The sequence below is a fragment of the Diabrotica undecimpunctata genome, chromosome 4 (assembly GCF_040954645.1).
Source record: "Diabrotica undecimpunctata isolate CICGRU chromosome 4, icDiaUnde3, whole genome shotgun sequence".
Classification (NCBI taxonomy): domain Eukaryota; kingdom Metazoa; phylum Arthropoda; class Insecta; order Coleoptera; family Chrysomelidae; genus Diabrotica; species Diabrotica undecimpunctata.
In genome coordinates, this window is record NC_092806.1 from 134,484,453 (window position 1) to 134,503,289 (window position 18,837).

General features: G+C 32.6%; 1 protein-coding gene across 1 annotated transcript in view; it reads left to right on the forward strand.

The window, feature by feature from the left end:
* LOC140440074 (uncharacterized) overlaps window positions 1-18,313 on the forward strand; it is a 30,517-nt gene extending 12,204 nt beyond the window's left edge. Inside the window, exons 3-4 of the mRNA XM_072530342.1 lie at window positions 9,673-9,891; window positions 17,854-18,313. Coding sequence (XP_072386443.1) covers window positions 9,673-9,891; window positions 17,854-18,198 — 564 coding nt within the window. The 3' untranslated portion in view covers window positions 18,199-18,313. The remainder of the gene's footprint in view (window positions 1-9,672; window positions 9,892-17,853) is intronic.
* The last annotated feature ends 524 nt before the right edge of the window (window positions 18,314-18,837 follow it).

Sequence of the window (18,837 nt, forward strand, 5' to 3'; positions counted from 1 at the left end):
TTGGTCGGCCAATCACAACGCCCGTTATAAACTGCTTTGTCATTAGCCTCCCGGCGGAAGATTGCTGCAAATTCTCAAACACAAAGTGTATAAAAGAGCAGCACATTTTCCGATCGGGATCTAGTCGTCATACACTACTAGCCCCGCTAGACCTTATTGCCTTGGTGCCACTACCTCTACTACTTTGTGTTTTATTATTAATCAAGTAACCTATTTTCGTCGAAGACGTCGAACTAAAGAAGACTTCATAAACTGAAGATAATTTATAGAAGCACAAGAACCAGCGTGTTGACTAAGAACGTTCCCTGTAAGCAAGACACGGCTTTTGAAATAGAAAAGGCAGTGGTCTTTAGAACTATTTTAAATCGTGTCCAACTGACAAACCGTTCTTTAGGACCAGTGATGGTAAAGAGCGAATAAAAGCCCAAAATGAGCTTATGATTGCTTTTAGAATCAGTGGTCGAGCTGCGATAACGCTTCTTTGCCAGAAACCTTATGCAAATAGTAACCGTCCTTACAGGATCGAAAATACCGGTTACGATGGCTAGTGACACGAAGCGAAGGGCAGTAGCAGAGTAAACACTGTCGGCATTCTTGTGTCTCTGGAGGAGAGTGAACGTGGCCACAAAACGAGGTAAGAAGGCTGGCATCTCTGTGGAATTTGAGGTGTACACTGTGCCCAGAATACTAACCATATATATTTAAAGTCATTGTAAGAGAAGTCATTGTAAAAAAGTCGAACTGTTAAAGTATTCTGGTTGCCGGTGTCCCCTTGTCGACCACAGAGGCCCGGCAAAACTTCTGGCAACGTAGAAGCTCGATTCACGTTAAACTCCACGAACACGAGGATAGATTCAAAAAATTTAGGATCCTCCTCCAGAGCGGCAGCCGGAGAGCGTCAAGAAACTTCAAACAACATGAAGGACGCGACGCTACGGCCGTACGACACAACAGATATATATTTTTTCAGCAGCCATCCCCAAAACTAAATTTTTGGAAATAATTTATTAAATCAAAAGTTCTACTTTACACAAATCGTACCAACAGTAACTATTTTTGGCGCGATTTTTTTCACATTTGGAACGATTTTGAGTATTGACGTAGGCGGACTTAACCTTATATATGTATGGGGTGTGAGAAAAGAAGCGCAACGGTCGAATATTTCGCGAAGCATCGGATTTTTTGAATCTCTATGGCTTCTCAGATAACTACTTGTTTATAGATTTAGATGGGGCTATAGTTCTGGAGTTTTAAAAATCAATTTTGTGACCAGTATAAAGATGATATTGACCTAGATCTGAAATTAAATCGGAATTGCGAACAGAAATGGAATGTTCATAAATCTTATTTTGGATTTGTTTGGTCTATATATAATCGGAGGCAGTTTTCACAAGGAATTGCATAAACCTCTGATTACGGCTGTACCTCCCGATACTATGCTAATAATGTAGTTTTACTCTGAAATACTAAAAAAGAAAGAAAAGACTATAGATACTTGGTATATAAATAAAGATACTAGACCAAAATATCAAAGAGAATTATCATAAATTAAATGGTAGATGTTAAAAGTAAAGAAAGAACTTTTATTCAGGAGAAAAACAGTAGAAAAAATGTATTGGAACATAAAGATATTCCTAATACATTTTCGAGAAAGATGGTCAGGATTAAGAGAGATGCAAGATAAAAACTTCAAAAAAGAAGTTTGAGAATAAAGAGACGTACTGGCGGTCAAACGAAGTTTAAGAAAGAATAAAGAGAGAGAGAGAGAGAAAATTGTTTAAATAGTGGCAAGAAAATAGGTGTGACACAGATCTTTAAAACTATACGGTGACCAAAAAGGTAGAGAAAGTAGCAGCAGCAAAAGCTAAAGCAGAGGCGTGAAAAAATCTAAACGATCAACTTGATAACAGTAAAGGATACACAAAGATATATAAAATAGCCAAACATAGAGGAAATGACAAAAAAAATACAATGGATCAACACTAGTTAAAGAGAAACTGCCAGGTGTGTTTCAGAAGAGTATGAGTATTGTATGTACACCTTGTGTACACATCTTAATGTAGACATCCCAACTCTATGACCTGGCCAACAAGTTTAGATGTGACACCAATTAATACAAAAATCGGAAAAGATTAGGGAAATAAGTTAAAAAAGATATGGTGTGGCAATGTGTAGGGTACTTGTATAAGGGATTAATATTGATATAACTCAAGATAAAAACCCATGAAGGAATACAATTGGAAATACGCAGATCGCATAGGGATGAAGACAAAAGGATAATATGACAAAATAAGGACAAAAGTGATATCTTTATAGGATAAATAAAAAAGCCAAATTATTCAAGAAATAATCTGTCAAATTAAATTATTTAACAAAATTGTTATTGTAACAGTTTATTAATTTGCGAAAATTGATTATCCAAATGCGCCAATAACTAATAAATATTTACATTCCACGGCGAACCTAATATGGAGACGATTAGAAGCGATATATTTTATTATAATTAAGCTTCGAGAAGAGATTGAAATAGGACATCTAATAATAACTTGAAACGCTAACGACTTCTTTTTCTCAAGACAAATATTCTCGATCTACTGAATGCGATCGTACAATTTTAATCAAAATTCCATAGTATTTATGACTGATTAAAACTGTTGTCTGAAAACAGTTTCTTGAAACATAATTTTAAATAAATATTCATTTCCTTTAAAATTTTTATTCCATATTTCTCTGATTCTTTATATTTTTTGTTTGTTTTTCATATATTACGTTCTCTAAAATATCAAAAGTATCAAATAAAAACAAAATTGAAGTATTGGCAATATGGATTCATTGACGGATGCTGAAGATACCTTGAACAGCAAGAAACACTAATGAGGAGTACTAAGGAGGTTCAACAAATATAGAGAATTGCTTTTACTTTTAAGAGTGCCGTGTCCTTAAGGAGGTTGGCAATCATTAGGGTTATTTTCATTTTTGAACTTGCTGCTCTAAACAAATCAATCGATCTGCATTCATATCAGTAAGTAAGTAAATGTTGTTTCTCTAGGGATAGGATAGGAGCTTTATTATATTAGGATGAGATAGACATTTTTGTACCCGTTTAGGGTCGTAGGACTCTCTTCAGGGTAGTGTTGAATATTGTGTTAAGGCACACATAGCAAACAGACGCAAAAACCACCGGTGTGTTAGCTTTTGTTCATCTTCTTCTTCCTTCTGGGGGTTGTGTAGTCACTATCGAGCCAGAGAGAGTCAGGGGCGAAGTTTGACTGGATTAGGTGTTCTTTCCAGATTGGCTGTGTTTGTGTTTGTTTTATGTTTTTAGAGCTAGATACGACAAGGCCGGGTCTCTAGTGACCATTGGTCCTGTGCAGTCTCGAGCTTAACTAGGCCCCAAAACCAGTGTATTGCACTGTAATTTTGTGACCGAGTGTGCTCGTGAGTGGAGGCGCCTCGACTTTCGAGAGTCGACCTGTCACATTTCGCTCAGTGTGGGTGTGTGTGTAAACTCAGCAGTGACGGACGCTACCATTTCGTTGTTACAGAATCCGTCGAATCACTTAGATTTTCCTCGGCCGTCCACAGTTCCCGTGTAAAGTAAAGGGGCCTGCAGGCGGTCGAGGGTACCGGTGATGAGGATGTTTCGGTAGCAGAAAGAGGACCCCTTTTACTGCTGAATTTTGTGTGTGTGAGTTGTGATAAGTGTTAGAGTCCGCATTGACATTCGCCGAAACCGTGTTCTCTAGTAAACATTGTTCCTGCAGCCGTTTTTGCGTTTGCAATCGACTCCAGAACTAGTGTATTGCACTATAATTCTGTCGTCGATTGTCCACGCTAACGGCCAGGCCTCGTCGGAGTTCGATAGACGGTTCAGGCGGCTGTCGATTCGGTTGAGAAAATAGTTGCGGCTACTTTCTCAGGGACGGACAGGTATCGTTGGGTAGTGAGATTGGGAAACCGCAAAAACCAATCTCCCTCTGTCCGAGGTAAGGAATGGATTTGATAGGGCTAGGTATGGGAGCAATAGGCTAGTGGAGTGGCCTCAAGGATATCAGCATATTCCTCCGGAAGTTCGTCAATGCAAGCCTGCATTAGAATTGACGGTAGGTGAAGATGTTTGTTTTTTGGCTTCCGGGTGGATATGTGACCGTGAAAAGAGCAGGAACTTTTTAGGGTGTTTTGCGTGATTGATGTGGGTCCGTTGATGGTTTTGAGGGTAAAATTCCTGTTGGAAGTTTTTATTCTCTCGATTATGAGGGTGGTAGTAGCTGTTTGATGAATTTCACGGGAAGGGAAATACCAACGCTTTCTGCACGTTCTACGTAAAATTCTGTGCTCCGCAGCGGACAGTCTTCTCTTTTGATAATCCTTAAGAAGGCAATATAAGCTAGACTTATACTCAATAACGGGTCGAATGAATGTTTTGTAAGTATGTGTGAGAGTTTTGCTGTTTGTTTCGCCAAACGTCCCTGATAATGGAACAAGGAGTCGGGCTAGGTTCCTGACCCTATCTAAAGTTACCTTTAGATCAGGTTCCCAGTTAATTGTTTTAGTGAATAAAACACTCAAATAGGAAGCTGTCGGGCTAGAAACGAGTCTTTCTCCCATCAAATACAGGGGCGTTTCGTCGGCACGATTGCGTATGATGCCAGATGATGCTTTTGGGTTGCGAAACACAATAGTTTGTGTTTTCGCAGCGTTTAAACTCTACACTTATTACACCATTCTTCGACACCGTTTAAAAGAGTTTGTGCTCTTCTAAAGGTTCTCTCGGGGAAGTAACCGTCCGCTGTTTTTAGGAGGGCAGTGTCATCCGCATAGAGGTACATTTGCGTTCATATCAGTCACGTAGATTCTTTATATAGAATTCTGCCTTCGGCCAACACATCTTTTTCCTTGAACTTTCCCTGTATTACGATATCAAATTTTTATATTTTGATCCAGTTATCACGTGGCCTAGGTGTTCCAGTTTTCTTGTTTTTATAGTGGTGATTAGTCCTGTTTCTTTACCAACCCTCTCCAGTACTTCTTTATTTGTAATTTTGCCAGTTCATGATATTTTTATTACTCTTTTGTATAACCAGAGTTCGAAAGCATTGGTTCTTTTTAAATTTTTTAAATTGCATTTTTGAATATCTAAGAGAATTGCTAAAGACACCAAAAAATGGCTTATCTGGGACATACAGTGATGAGACATTGATATAGAATACTACAGCTGATCTTTAAAGGCAAAATAAAACGTCATAGAGGTGTGGGAAGAAAACAGCTTTCTTGGTTAAAAAACATGCGTGAATGGACTCAGATATCAAATGAAGGACAATTCGTGTTGTAGAGGATCGAGATGCCTACGCAATGGTGATCGCTAATGTCAGAATAATTCTTATATGGCACGTAAAGCAGAAGAAAGCGATGAGTGTTGCAACATAATATTTTGCCTACCACATATTTTGGGGGTTGAAAATATGACACAAAAATTATTGAGACAGAGATAGAGCAAGCAAAATAAACGATACTTGTGCGAACGGCACTCAGGGTCTATTTGGAGAGCTGGGGTCGTGGATAAGTGAATGAAACAGGGGGATTGGATTGGACAACTACAAAAAATGAAACAAGGACCCCTAGCTATTTAAAATAAGGACGCAGCTTCAAAGAATCCTTTTTTTGCTGGATAAAGGAAGAAGGCTCTTCCTTCCTAAAAAAGAAATACAAAAGGGTTTAGGAGACTTTTCTAAAGTGGGAAATAAACAAAATGGTTTAGAGAAATAAATTAAACAGTTGTGTTACAATTATTAAATTATTAAACGTGTCTTAACACAAACAGTTACAAAATATAGATTTCACAAAAGTACTTACTATATAAATAGTTACAAAGATTTATACCAAAAATAACAAAGAAAAAAAGCTTACTAGATATGTCCCATCCGTTTACATACAAGTGAGAATTGCTACAAAACATACAAAAATACTGGGCTATAAACTGTGACAGAAAAAAAATATTACAAATAAAGAAATAACTTTATAATGAAACTGTTCATAGAGAGGTTAACCTTTTTTAAAAAACCAAAACAAATTAATATCAAAAATAATAAAACGGGCTGTCATAAATATGTCAACATTAAATTTAAAACAGAACAATTAAAAATGACAGCTAACAACGCCCTAAGACATATATTTTTAATTATTACAAATTCTTTAAATATTAATGAAAGCAATTATTATTATTAAAAAAAGTCTATTTTTACTTTGAAATTTAAACACAAAAAAAGTTACCTTGATTATACTAAATTGCACTTTAAAAGATTTCTGGGGTTACCTTCTCTGCCACACGGTCAAATCCATTTCCAAACTGTGAAATATGCTCTAAGATAGCTTCTTAGGACAAATACAAACTTGAGGTTGAAAGTTTGGAACACAAACTTTGGACTGGGCCTCATTCAATTAGACTGCAACTACACATTGAACTTTACAATTAATTTTACACTGCTACACATTTTCCATAACGAAGAAACAAATAAAAAACATTGACGAATCTGAAGAAAATTCGGACTAAACGCTGGAAGCAATTATCTCTGACAACGTCTCAGCGGGAGTGACGCAATTATCTTTTTGGCAAAGCCTTCTCAGCGAGCTGAATTAATGTTTGTTTAAAACGCAGTATTAAGCGGCTTAAACCAAAGAAAAATATCAAAGAATATGCGTCCGTGATATAAACAAACCTAAAATGTTCTTATATCAACTTGCAACGCAAAAAGGAATTGAAAATACGTTGGTGTTTTAATATGTTTATTATATAAACATATTAAATGTTTGAATATGAATATAAAAAATATTCTTCGGTGCTTTAGCAAATACGAGGGGATTTCAATATATATCAAGGAATTTACAAATGCTACAATGTTTCTATCCTTATTTTGTCATTCCATGAAAAAATCATATTTTAATAAATAATTTCCTGTAAATTTCTCTGGAACACATTTCAAGTGACAAGATAATTATTAAATTCAACTGAATTATCACTAATTACGTCTAAATTATTAAAGTTCATATTTTTCTAACGTTTATTCGGTATTCTGTTTTAAATACGGCTAAAGATAAGTAAATTAAAAGTTTAAAATAAAATTAATTTTACCATGTGTATCACAAGAATATACAGTGCGTCCATAAAATGCTGCATAAATTCATTATTAGCTAAATAAACAAAATTATTAGAAATTTACGAAACAGGTCGATTTTTGATATAAATTTACTATTTTCTCACATTCTAATTTAATATACAGGGTCAAGCACCTTCGTATGATGACGTCATCACCATTTTTTTTAAAGGAACCCCCTTTTTTCAATTTATATTATTTCCTTTGCTGAGCTAACTCCAAAAATGTATAAAACGTTGCTTCAAATTGGTACAGTCTGGAAAAATGAAAAAATTCCAAGTTACCTACAAAATAATAATTTAAGGATAAACGTAATAAACACATTCTATTAAATTACATACTGTTATACTATTTAAATGGGAATAAGCCACAATTAAAGGCTAAAGTAAGTTTATTGACGTTTCAATTTCCACTTCGGAAATCGTTCTTAAAATACAAACATCACTAATATTTGATTTCCGAAGAGGAAATCAAATATTAGTGATTCAAATATAGTCAATTTGAATATCAGAAAAAAGCTGAATTACATCAAGAATTATTGTATTTTGTAGTAAATCCAGATATAACGCTCCTGTTAAATTTTCATCAAAAAAATATGGACCAATAATTATATTTCTCACAATACCAGCCAATACGTTCGTTTTCTGTGGTCTTTGCGTATGGGACACTTGTATGGAGTGTGGATTTTCATCAGACCAATAACGGGTGTTTTATCGATTAACATGATTGTTCAAATGAAACGTTGCCTCGTCCGAAAATAAAACGTTATCAATGAAATTGTTAGGTTGGTTCATAATATACTCGCAGAATTTAGTTCTTCGGTCAAAGTCGTCTTCAGCCAATTCATGCATAAGACGTACTTTATACATATGGTATTTTATCTTTTTAAAAAAATTTAATACTGAAGACTTTTCAACACCAAAATCTCTAGATAATTCTCGCACTGTACAGTGTGGATTTTCTATTGACGTCAAAATGATGTCTTGTTGAATATTTTCATTAATTTTTGGTCTACCATGCTTTGATGCATCCCTTATAATTATGGCCTAATTATTTGTATTTGCGCTCTATTCTGCTTACCGTAGGTTGTAAAATAGGTTCACGATCTGGGTGCCTTTCATAAAAAAATCGACATAATTCTTGTTGAGTCCGCATCTTATCGCCAATAGCAATCATCATTAATATTTTAGTCCTATCACTTTCGGTAAAATGCATTTTGTAAAAAAAATGCAACTGATAAATTGCTTGAGTAGTTTTTACGTAAACGTAACTTCTGTAAAGCGTAAACAATACAGATTTGTACTCTAATATTTCTGGTAGTTTTTAACGTCAAATGAAAAAAAAAATACTGTAAAACATAAAATATTTTTATAGTTCAGCGGCTTGGATTACTAATAAGAGCTGCTAGAATATATTTTTAACAATCAGGGTGTTTTGTATAAAACTTAATGAGGTCGCTGGTTAAATGATATTCGATAAATAATAATAACGAAAAAAATGAAATAATTTGTTTGTAAATCAATTAGCGAAAAATAGCAAATATAACTGTAAATAAATTAGGAAAATAACTGGTCTTACTCATTATTGATGTTTGTACAAAGAAAGACTTACCCTTTGAAATATTTGATGGATTCTTAGCCAAGGAGATCTCCTGGAGGACGCCCGCCGACGCGGCTCTCTGGCACGAGAGCCAACAAACTTGGTGTGTTTCGTTCGATGTCTTGTTAGGAAGTGTCTGAGATTGCAGGTCAGAAAAGAACCTCTGGCCGTTGGGTGGAAGAGGGTACATTAATAAATCACCCTATTGTATTGTGATTTAGAATGCGATAATTTAAGTTAATTGAGACCGTAATACGAAACCGTACACTTGTGTGCATATTTGTGACACAGAATACAAAGGAGTCAAAGTCTCCGTACTTCAAACATAATACATGAGACAACCAGTTTTTACAGGAAGCAATATATTTGACCAAAGTCGTTAGAATAGTATTGAATTAGATAATATTACAGTACCGTAACAGAAAAATATTAAATGTAAAAATAAGAAAGAAATAGTACATACTTTCCCAAACATAGGGTCTTGGATCACTAATAAAATTTGTTAGAGACAATGTAACAAATAATGCAAGGTGTTTTTGCAATAGTTAAATTAAAGTAGTTGTATACCAATATAAAATTTCATTTAATGTCTTTAATACGTTTATTCTTTATTTATTAATTTGTAACTTGGCATTTTTGCTACCCTGTACCAATTTGAAACAACGTGTTATATATTTTTGGAATAAACTAAGCAAGGGAAATCTATAAATTGAAAAAAATGGGGGTTCCATTAAAAAAAATGGTGATGACATCATCATACTAAGGTGGTTCACCTGCATATTAAATTATAATTTGAAAAAATGGTAAATTAAAATCAAAAATCGACCTGTTTCGGGAATTTTTATTACTGTTGTTTACTTAGCTAATAATGAGTTTATGCGTTACTTTGTGAACGCACTGTATAATATCTATTTATTTCTAGGAGCGATTTTTTATCACTAACCCTGGACCAGTTGGCATGACTACAGCGAAAATTAAAATGACTTTCAACCCAACCACAGATCAAAAGCTAGCTGAAGCTTTTGGGACATATCACGATAATGGAAACGACATACTAATTGCAGGTATGCAATATGATGGACCTTACAAAGTTTTTCTTCATGCTGACTGTTGGAGTAATAATATTATGTTTAAATATAACGTAAGTAATATTACACATATAATTTAAGAACATAACTAAATCCGTTAAGTTCCGTATTTATATTGATCAGAAGTAAAAGTAAAAGTAATTGATTAAAAGTTTTTATTTCCATATAATTTCATCTATGTTGGATTTATACTTTTTCTGTTGGTGCCTATCATCTGTGTATATTGGTAATGGCGCTGGTTCAGATTACTTGGTTTCTTCTCTGAATAAATGTGGTAAAATAACTAACAAAAGTAGATTTGTTAGTTATTAGTATTAAAAATATTCTTGTTCAAAATACTTAACGAAAACAACGTTGCTCAAATCAGAGAGCATCATAGAGGCTAAATAAGGATATAGATATTAGATAAATGTAGATCAAAACAGATAGGTCAACAATAGGTAATAATTAGGTTACGAAATATATGTGTATATACGTTTGACAAAGTATATGTTTGACAAAGAAAAATAAGAAACACGGAATACAGCAGAACTGTAAAACAAAAAGAAACTCCAGATTGTTTTTCTAATGTTTTTGAGAAAAATGTTTGTTAATTATATTAAATAATTTAATTATATTTAAATTAACAAAAATTTCTCTCAAAAACATCAGAAAAACACACGTCAGAAAACATATCAGCAAATTATCAACAAATATCATGAAAATTGATGTGGTTAACCATAAGCTGTAAGAAAAGATATACCATATAGATATATACGTAGAGACATACGTATAGACATATTCAATAAAATAAAAATAAATTTATACCGTCTTAACCAAAAATAATATAATACGTTATAATAAAGAAAATATGTAAAATAAATAAGCAACATTGTTTACTAATGCTTAAAATTTTTATTAATATATATTTACATATTAATAAAAAACAAGTCATAACACATATTGTCATCAATAATATTATACTTTAAACAGATTGAGATCTTTTATATTATTTAAATAATAAACTCAAACAATTTATATACAAATGAATATGTGACTGCAATCTGAACGAATTTCATTGGTCATTGTTTGGTTTTATTCTAAAATTAATTTTACAAAAAAAACAGCAATTTACATCATTCCTATACTTCATTCTTTAATCATAAAAATAATTTATAAAAATTTACATTTTTCAAGAAAAAGTTCGATAAAATAAAATAGATAAACCACACACAATAACAACAAAAAAATATCCCTGGCACTGAAGTCACTGGCATCTGAAGGGAACATGTGTTCTTCTCTAAAAATAGGTAGCCCTCTAGATGAAGTAAAACAATATTTACCTCTTGAGCTATTAAGATATTTTAAGATATGAAGTTTTGGATAAAAATAGTTTTTATGATGTTATTCCTACTCAGAGAGGAAAGTTTCTTATATAGAGCGTTGGTGGTATTATCTGGCGTTAAAAGTTAGCAGGTTATGAGATAAATTAAGACCAAATAGAATAAAAATACTTTCCTTTAGATTCGACTAGGCCATATAGGCTCGTTTTTAGATATTAATTAACTTGTGTGTATACTCTTTACCCTGTTTAGGGTTAATTTTAGACCAGGTATATATTACAGTGTCCTACTGAACACTATTGCAACGTACTACATTTTTAATTGTTCGTATTTTCGTTCTTTTAGTGTACATAGTGGCAGTTTCGCTTTGGATATCCGAAGAGTAAACTGAAGTTGTATATTTTTTATTTGGATAAGGTGTCAATATCTACTTCCTGCATTTATCATTATCCTTGTGCTCTACAATATATAGTCGGTCTTGGCTTATTCTCTGATCAGCCACCATTTCTTCCTCTCCTCTGCCTTGGTTTACTCTACTCTTAACGCTCGTAAGTTATCTTTCACCTGTTCCTTAAATCGTGATCTGAACCTGCCTCTTCTCCTCATTCTATCCGGTCTTTGGTTATAAATGTGTTTCGATGGCTCCATCTCGTTCATTATATCTAAGTTACCTAGCCACCGTAGCCTGTTTACTTTGATGGACCCACCAATACTAGGTTCATTCTACTAGGCCATAATCTAACGTTAAAAACAGCCCAAGTGTTTTTTATCGTCTTGCTTTTCTAACACGTAAGTGAGGAGGTGCTTAATAAGAGTTCGGTCTATCAATATTTTCGTTTTTTGTGACCAAATTTGATGTTAAAAGTTTCTTGAATCCATAGTATGCCCTATTTGTTAGATATATACGTCTGTTAATTTCGGCAATTACTGCATTACGTTGATTGATTTGTGAGCCTAGATATATGAACTCATTAACTTCTACAAAAGTATATGTTTCAACCTTTAGGTGTTCGGGTTTTGCTACTTGTTTATTATTTGTAACCTTTATATACTCCTATGGTTCCTTTTGTTATTATTAAAGAATCTCCAATAGCTTTTTCTAGGTAATGTTGAATAGAAGTCACGATATACTATCCTCCTGAAGTCCTATTCGTGTCTTAAAAATTCTTAATACTCTGTTTGCTTTAACCAATTTCACTAAGTGAATATTGGATATCGCTGAGATATGAATTCTACCACGGCTTTGTATAATGAATTTTTATCTATGCTGCAAAAGGTACATCTAAAATCCACAAACAAATCGTAAGTATCAATTTCAAACTCAATGTTTTTTTCAAGCTTGTGAAGAAATATTTAATGGATAGTTTTTTACCAAACCCCCCACTGGTATTTGCCTTTATGTTTTCACAATACCCAAATAGTCGATCGTAAAGAAAGTAGACCAATATTTTGTAGATCATGTTTAGCTGGGTAATCCCTCTGTATTGTTAATTCCTCTGTATATCCAAATTGTTTGATCTGATTACTTGTAAATAGGTATAACTATACCTAAGTTTCAGTCTTCTGATAGTTTTTTCTGCTTCCAAATCAGTTCTACTACCCTACTTATACAACAGGTCAGATTTTTAAGCTATGTGTTAAAAGCTCAGAAGGAATGTCATCGGCTCCATGAGGTTTGTTTTTTGTATTACTTTGAATACGTGTTCCTCTTTTGCGATGTTAAATTTTTCTCTTTTGTCTTCCATGCCTTCGAGCTATATTTTTACCTTCTTCCAACCTCATCTCACTTCTTATATTTAGTATTATCTTAACATTGACCTGATCACCAAATTACCTCCGGCACCTAACTTCTGCATTATTGTTTATGGTTAACCATATTAACCATACCGTACCCACCTCTGAGCGACAAAGAAAATAGGTAGGCCGCCATTTAACCCTTAGTCTCCCACGACGTTTAATTTTTTTTACAGTTACTTCCCAACGGTACTTGTAAGTCCGCCTTATTTTATTGGTCATCAATTTTTACGATAGCGTTGTTTATTGCAGACGATTCTTTCGAGTAACTATAAATCATATTGTGTATTTAAAGAAAATCGTTTGAATAACATTTGAAGTTTTAAACTTCAGCTGAAAACTACGCTAGTTAGTGCAAGTTTATGTGGTAGCTATTATTAAATTTTATGACTGGGATATAAGGGTAGCAGACTCCGATGGTACTTAAAAGTACCGTCGGGACACTAAGGGTTAATAGTTTTTTCCAGCATGTCAGACTTACCCAGGAACTTCTCAGCCTCGGAAGTTGGAAATTATATTTTTTTCTGGAAAAAATTCTACTAAAACAAGGTAAATTCTGCTAAAACCATTACTTTAAAATATTCGAAGACTTTAGCCAAAACGTTGGAAAGAGATATCAGTCTGTATGAGTTCGAGTTTTTACCCGTTATGGGGGCATAAGATAAGATAACATGAGTACGCCGAAACTCTTATTTAGGGTTACAGCCCTAGTGATTAGATCAGAGACAATTGTAAATATTTATTTTTTTGCTCTATTTATATATGTGTAAATAAAATTTTTTTAATCTGCTTACTATTTTACTGCTTGATTATTATCTCTCCTTGATACATGAATTGATACTTGTATCTGTCTACCTATTGTTCCGAGCATCTATAATTATTACATTATTGTTATCATAGAGAAATGTGTGCATGTATTTTAAAAATAATTCGCTAATAATATACTACTTTTGAAGAAATAATTACAGCACATACAACAAACATATTTTAATACAACGATTACATAATAGCTTTAATAATTTGATAAGCAAGTTGAAACAGAGCTGTTATGTAAAGTAAATATGTATTATGCAACGATAATAATATGAGAATTTTTTACTTTTCCTAATGCTTTTTTAAAACCAGTAACAAGGTAGATTTAGTATGATAATCTAATATTATACCTAATATCAGTTTTTATTATACGATATTGGTATACATCAATCAAACGCTGTCATTTCTGTTCCGATGGAGATTAAAATGCTAAAAATAATTATATTCAAATAAATTAACATTTTCTTTATAAACACTATATTAAAATATTAAAATATTATTAATATATATATATATATATATATATATATATATATATATATATATATATATATATATATATATATATATATCGAGAAAAGGAGTACGACCGTCAATCCAAAATAAACTAAGGTACACTCGAAGAGTGGTGGGTTTTTCGGTCAAAGTGGAAAATAAAAGACAAAGAAGGTGGCTACTTCATCTATTTATTGAAGACGTTTCGCTTTCTGCTCAGAAAGCATCATCAGTTCATCTAAAAAGAACAATATGAAACCAAACATCCATAGAGAAGTTACAACAAAAGTGTGTTACCTTACAAAGACATGTGGCAGTCAATGATGTTAAAAATATGAAAAAGCTTACGAAACTGGACATTCAGAGTTAACGTTGTATAAAACAATTAATTGAAACTAGGTATAGTTTGCAATTTAACAAAATTAGCACAGCAAAAGAACATGTGATAAACATACATGTATAAAAAAGTTATTATAAAAACTTAAGTAAAAAACATTCAGGTTTATTTTAAAGTGTAAAGAACTAGAAAGATCATAAGAATGCACTTCCAACAAATGTATTTAATAAATTAGATTTTAATTTTAACTTTAGGTAACATTATAAGTTATTTAAGATTAATAGTAATAAGATAAAATGAAGTTACCAGTCTTTAGCTTACTGAGTCTCGCCGGTAAATGAATTTACAGGTTTAACACCCACGCAAACAACGTGAATAGAAGTGGCCTTGAGGTCAAAATGACATAAACAGCAAGGCAACCTACCAACCTCTATATAATAGGGCGGTATATTCAAAAAATGTGATAAATTTGGTTGACAGCTTGTCGTTGAAAAACCAAACAATGAAAGGAAAAGGTGGTTAAGATCACCACTTACCCTACAGTGATTGATCCCTCAACAAAGAACAAAGCATGCAAATTCAATCCAAAATATTATATATTATAATATTATGACGTCACTAGTTAGCCAGCTAACAGGTGAAGATTAATACAACTTCCACAGTCCAAAGGTTCAAACATTTAGGACCGTAATGAAACAGATTCTATGAATCAATTTCAGTTTGATTTTATCAAACAAGTTCATCAAAAAGAACAATTACCTAATTATGTAAAAGTGATATTGACAAATAATTAATAAAATGTAAGTTGATAAGTCTTAGTTAAGGAAAGAATAATTTATTTTATTTTATTTTTATTTAAATTTATTATATGAAAATGTAATAAAGAAACCCCAATGTGGGACAAAATTTAAGTAAACAACATATCAAGCCTAATTCTGATTTATTAATGCATGATAAATTTGACTCAAATTACTAATGTCGGTTCTCTTATTAAGGTTATTAGGATGTTTTAATATTGAACACATTTCTAAAACTGTCTTTTAACGAGATTGCGTTCAGTGCCAAGAATTTTAACTTCATTAAAGTTTACTTCGTACTTAGTGTTGATAGCATGTTGGGCAAGAGCACAAGTATGCTTAGATAAATTAATATCACTGCGGTGTGTCGTAAGACGCCCTCTCAGTGATCTCCCTGTCTGACGGATGTAACATGAGTCACACTCAGCACAAGGTATATGATATATTACATTAACTTGTTCCAGAAGGGACAGAGGTGTTTTAGTTTTAGAAAACAAATTCCTGACAGTCTTAGCATTCTTAATAGCAATTTTAACCGGTACGTTGTTATGTTTGTACAGTTTAACGAGTTTCTCAGTAACTTGAGGAACATAAGGTAAAGATGAGTAATGGGTAGTTGGATTCCCAAGTACAGTATTAGGCAGAACAGTGTTATTAATTGAATTATTTGATATTATTCTGAGTTGGTCACCATTGGGTATGTCATTTAAAGAAGAACCATAGCTTTGAACGTAAAGGTATTTATTAATAAGGGAGGATGGATAGGAATTCTCAATCAGAATATTTTTAAGTAATTGAAAGGATTCCCTTCGATTAATCGGATGTATCAGTCTATTTAGCCTGCAGCTTAAAGCTTTAATAAGGTTTAATTTATATTTAAAGGGATGACAAGAGTGGTAGTTGAGAAACCTATTAGAGGCCATTGGTTTCCTGTACCAACTTGTAGTAAGGGTGTTATCTCCCATTCTAATGACACGCATGTCTAAGAAGGGAATACTATTTGTGTTAGAGTCCTCTAGTTCAACAGTGAACTGTAAATGAGGATCAAACTCATTGAATAAAGACAAGGTGGCCTGAATCTTGTCTGGAGGTAAGGCTAGTAATAAGTCATCAACATACCGTTTAATAAAAGGGATATATATATATATATATATATATATATATATATATGGGCTTAATTAATTTTGCAAGACTTTAAGCGAAAAATGGACAATGGGAAAATAAATAAAAATTCAATCATCATCATTCATTCATTCATCAAACAATTTTTAAAAATTACTTTTAATTTATTAAATTAAATAAAGTTATAATTAAACCAAAAATATAATCTATGCTATAAGACGTATAAGTAAATTTCAACATTCTCTAATGTTCATACACAAATTATTAATACTTATTATGACTTGTACTCAAAAAGAAGATCTCTTTAGAAGAAATTTTATATTTATTATGAAAGCGAATAGCTGAACAAAATGTTGAAAGAATCAAATTGGTTATGATATCGTTACAAGTGTGGTTGAAAGTTTTTTTTTTATTGTATATCAGACTAATCTCTTATTTACACAATTTTTCTATTGGCTCCTTTTTTCTTACGACTGTGCTCTGACCATCTACTGCTTGTGTTCTTGGATGCTTCACACACCCCTGTTTTCCTCAGCTGGTGATAGTCTCTGACACACACTAACGCTGCTATAAATTCTCCAATACACCTCCTGGATAAACACCACAATAACACACTTTATTACTAATCGAAAGGATTTTCACTTCACCGATGTAAATCCCGCTTTAAACTGCTACCACTCCTTTGAGTGGTATGTTAATGTATGATACATTAAGGCAACTCATATAAGTTGGGCAGGACATATACTAGAAGCTAATAATGAAATACTAATAAATACAACCTTCTGGGAAAGTCCCAATGGCAGAAGGTCAGTTGGTCGCCCAAGAGATCTATGTAAGGTCGGGGTTCAACAATAAGAGATTGCTACACAAGATCGGCAAGAGTGGAGGAAAATAGCAAACGTGTCCAAGACTCACCTAGAGTTGTAAAACCAAGAAAAAAGAAGATTGAAAGGAGTTCACACTTTTCACACAACAAAAAAATTCGTATCATTTGTACTACTTTTACTGACAGCTAAAGAAGATAAAATAAATCGAAACTTAAACTCGTATTTTTTTTACTCACTTGATTGCGTATCTTCGCTGGTGATTTAAGGAAAAAATTAATTATAAAAATTTTGATAATTTTATTAAACTCTAAAATTAAGTAAAAAAACCTGCTTAAATTATAGTACAGCTAGAGTTTTACGGTAAATATTAACTCTTGGAAAGTTAGAAATAAAACTACCGTAACTAAATAAGCATTACAAGTGTTTATAAGCAAACATAATCTGTAATCAAAATCTAAATTTAGACTTAATAATGCGTTCGTTTTATTTATTTTTTTTTATATTTCAGGATTACTTAGAAATTGATGATCTCAGAATAATAGATTTCCAAATGTGTTTTGTGGGCACTCCCGTGTATGACTTAACTTACAGTTTATTTTCTGGTGCAGGCAGAGAGGCATTAGACAGAACCGATGAGCTATTAGACATTTATTACCAAAGTCTAAGCGAAGCTCTTAAAAATTATGGCTTAGACCCCGAAAAAACATATCCTTTGACGGCTCTTAAAGATGAGTGGAAGAAGTGGAACAAGTTCGGGTTCTTTATTAGTATTTTAGTTCTAAGTGCTAAAGAGAATGCCAAAGCAAGGATGAAGGATTTAGTACAATATATGTTCGACAAACAACTTTTGTAATGTTTTGTATATTTATTTAATATAAATAATAATATAAAATATAAATATAAAATAAATTAAAAAACCTGGTATTTTATCTTGATTCATGAACATGTTAGTGTTATTTATATTGTGTTGTTTTGATAATAATATTAAAATATTTATTACACTAAGCTATTAAACTACCTATTTATTGATTGCAATAATTTAAAATTTCACTTAAAAAAACATTTTTCTAGCTAATTCCAGTTAGAGGTTCACTTTACTATATAACTATTTCACCCACTAAAAAAGACATTTCTGGGTGACATTTTCTTAGACAGCTTAGAACAGAAGTTTGTTAACAACAACAACAAAATAGTTTTTTGGTCAAGGTATGTTCATGATTGTATAGCTCTCATACAGGGAACCCAAGATGATGCTTTACAGATTCTGGATGATCTTAATAACCTCCATCCCAACATCTCTTTTACTCTGGAACCAGAATCTGATAAAAAGTTGAACTTCTTGGATATGACTATTTCCCGTAATAAAGATTCTTTAGAGTACAATGTTTACAGAAAACCTACCCAAACAGATCATGTTATACATGATACATCTAATCATCCAACCCAACATAAAATGGCTGCTTTCAACAGTTACATTCATAGGTTACTCAAA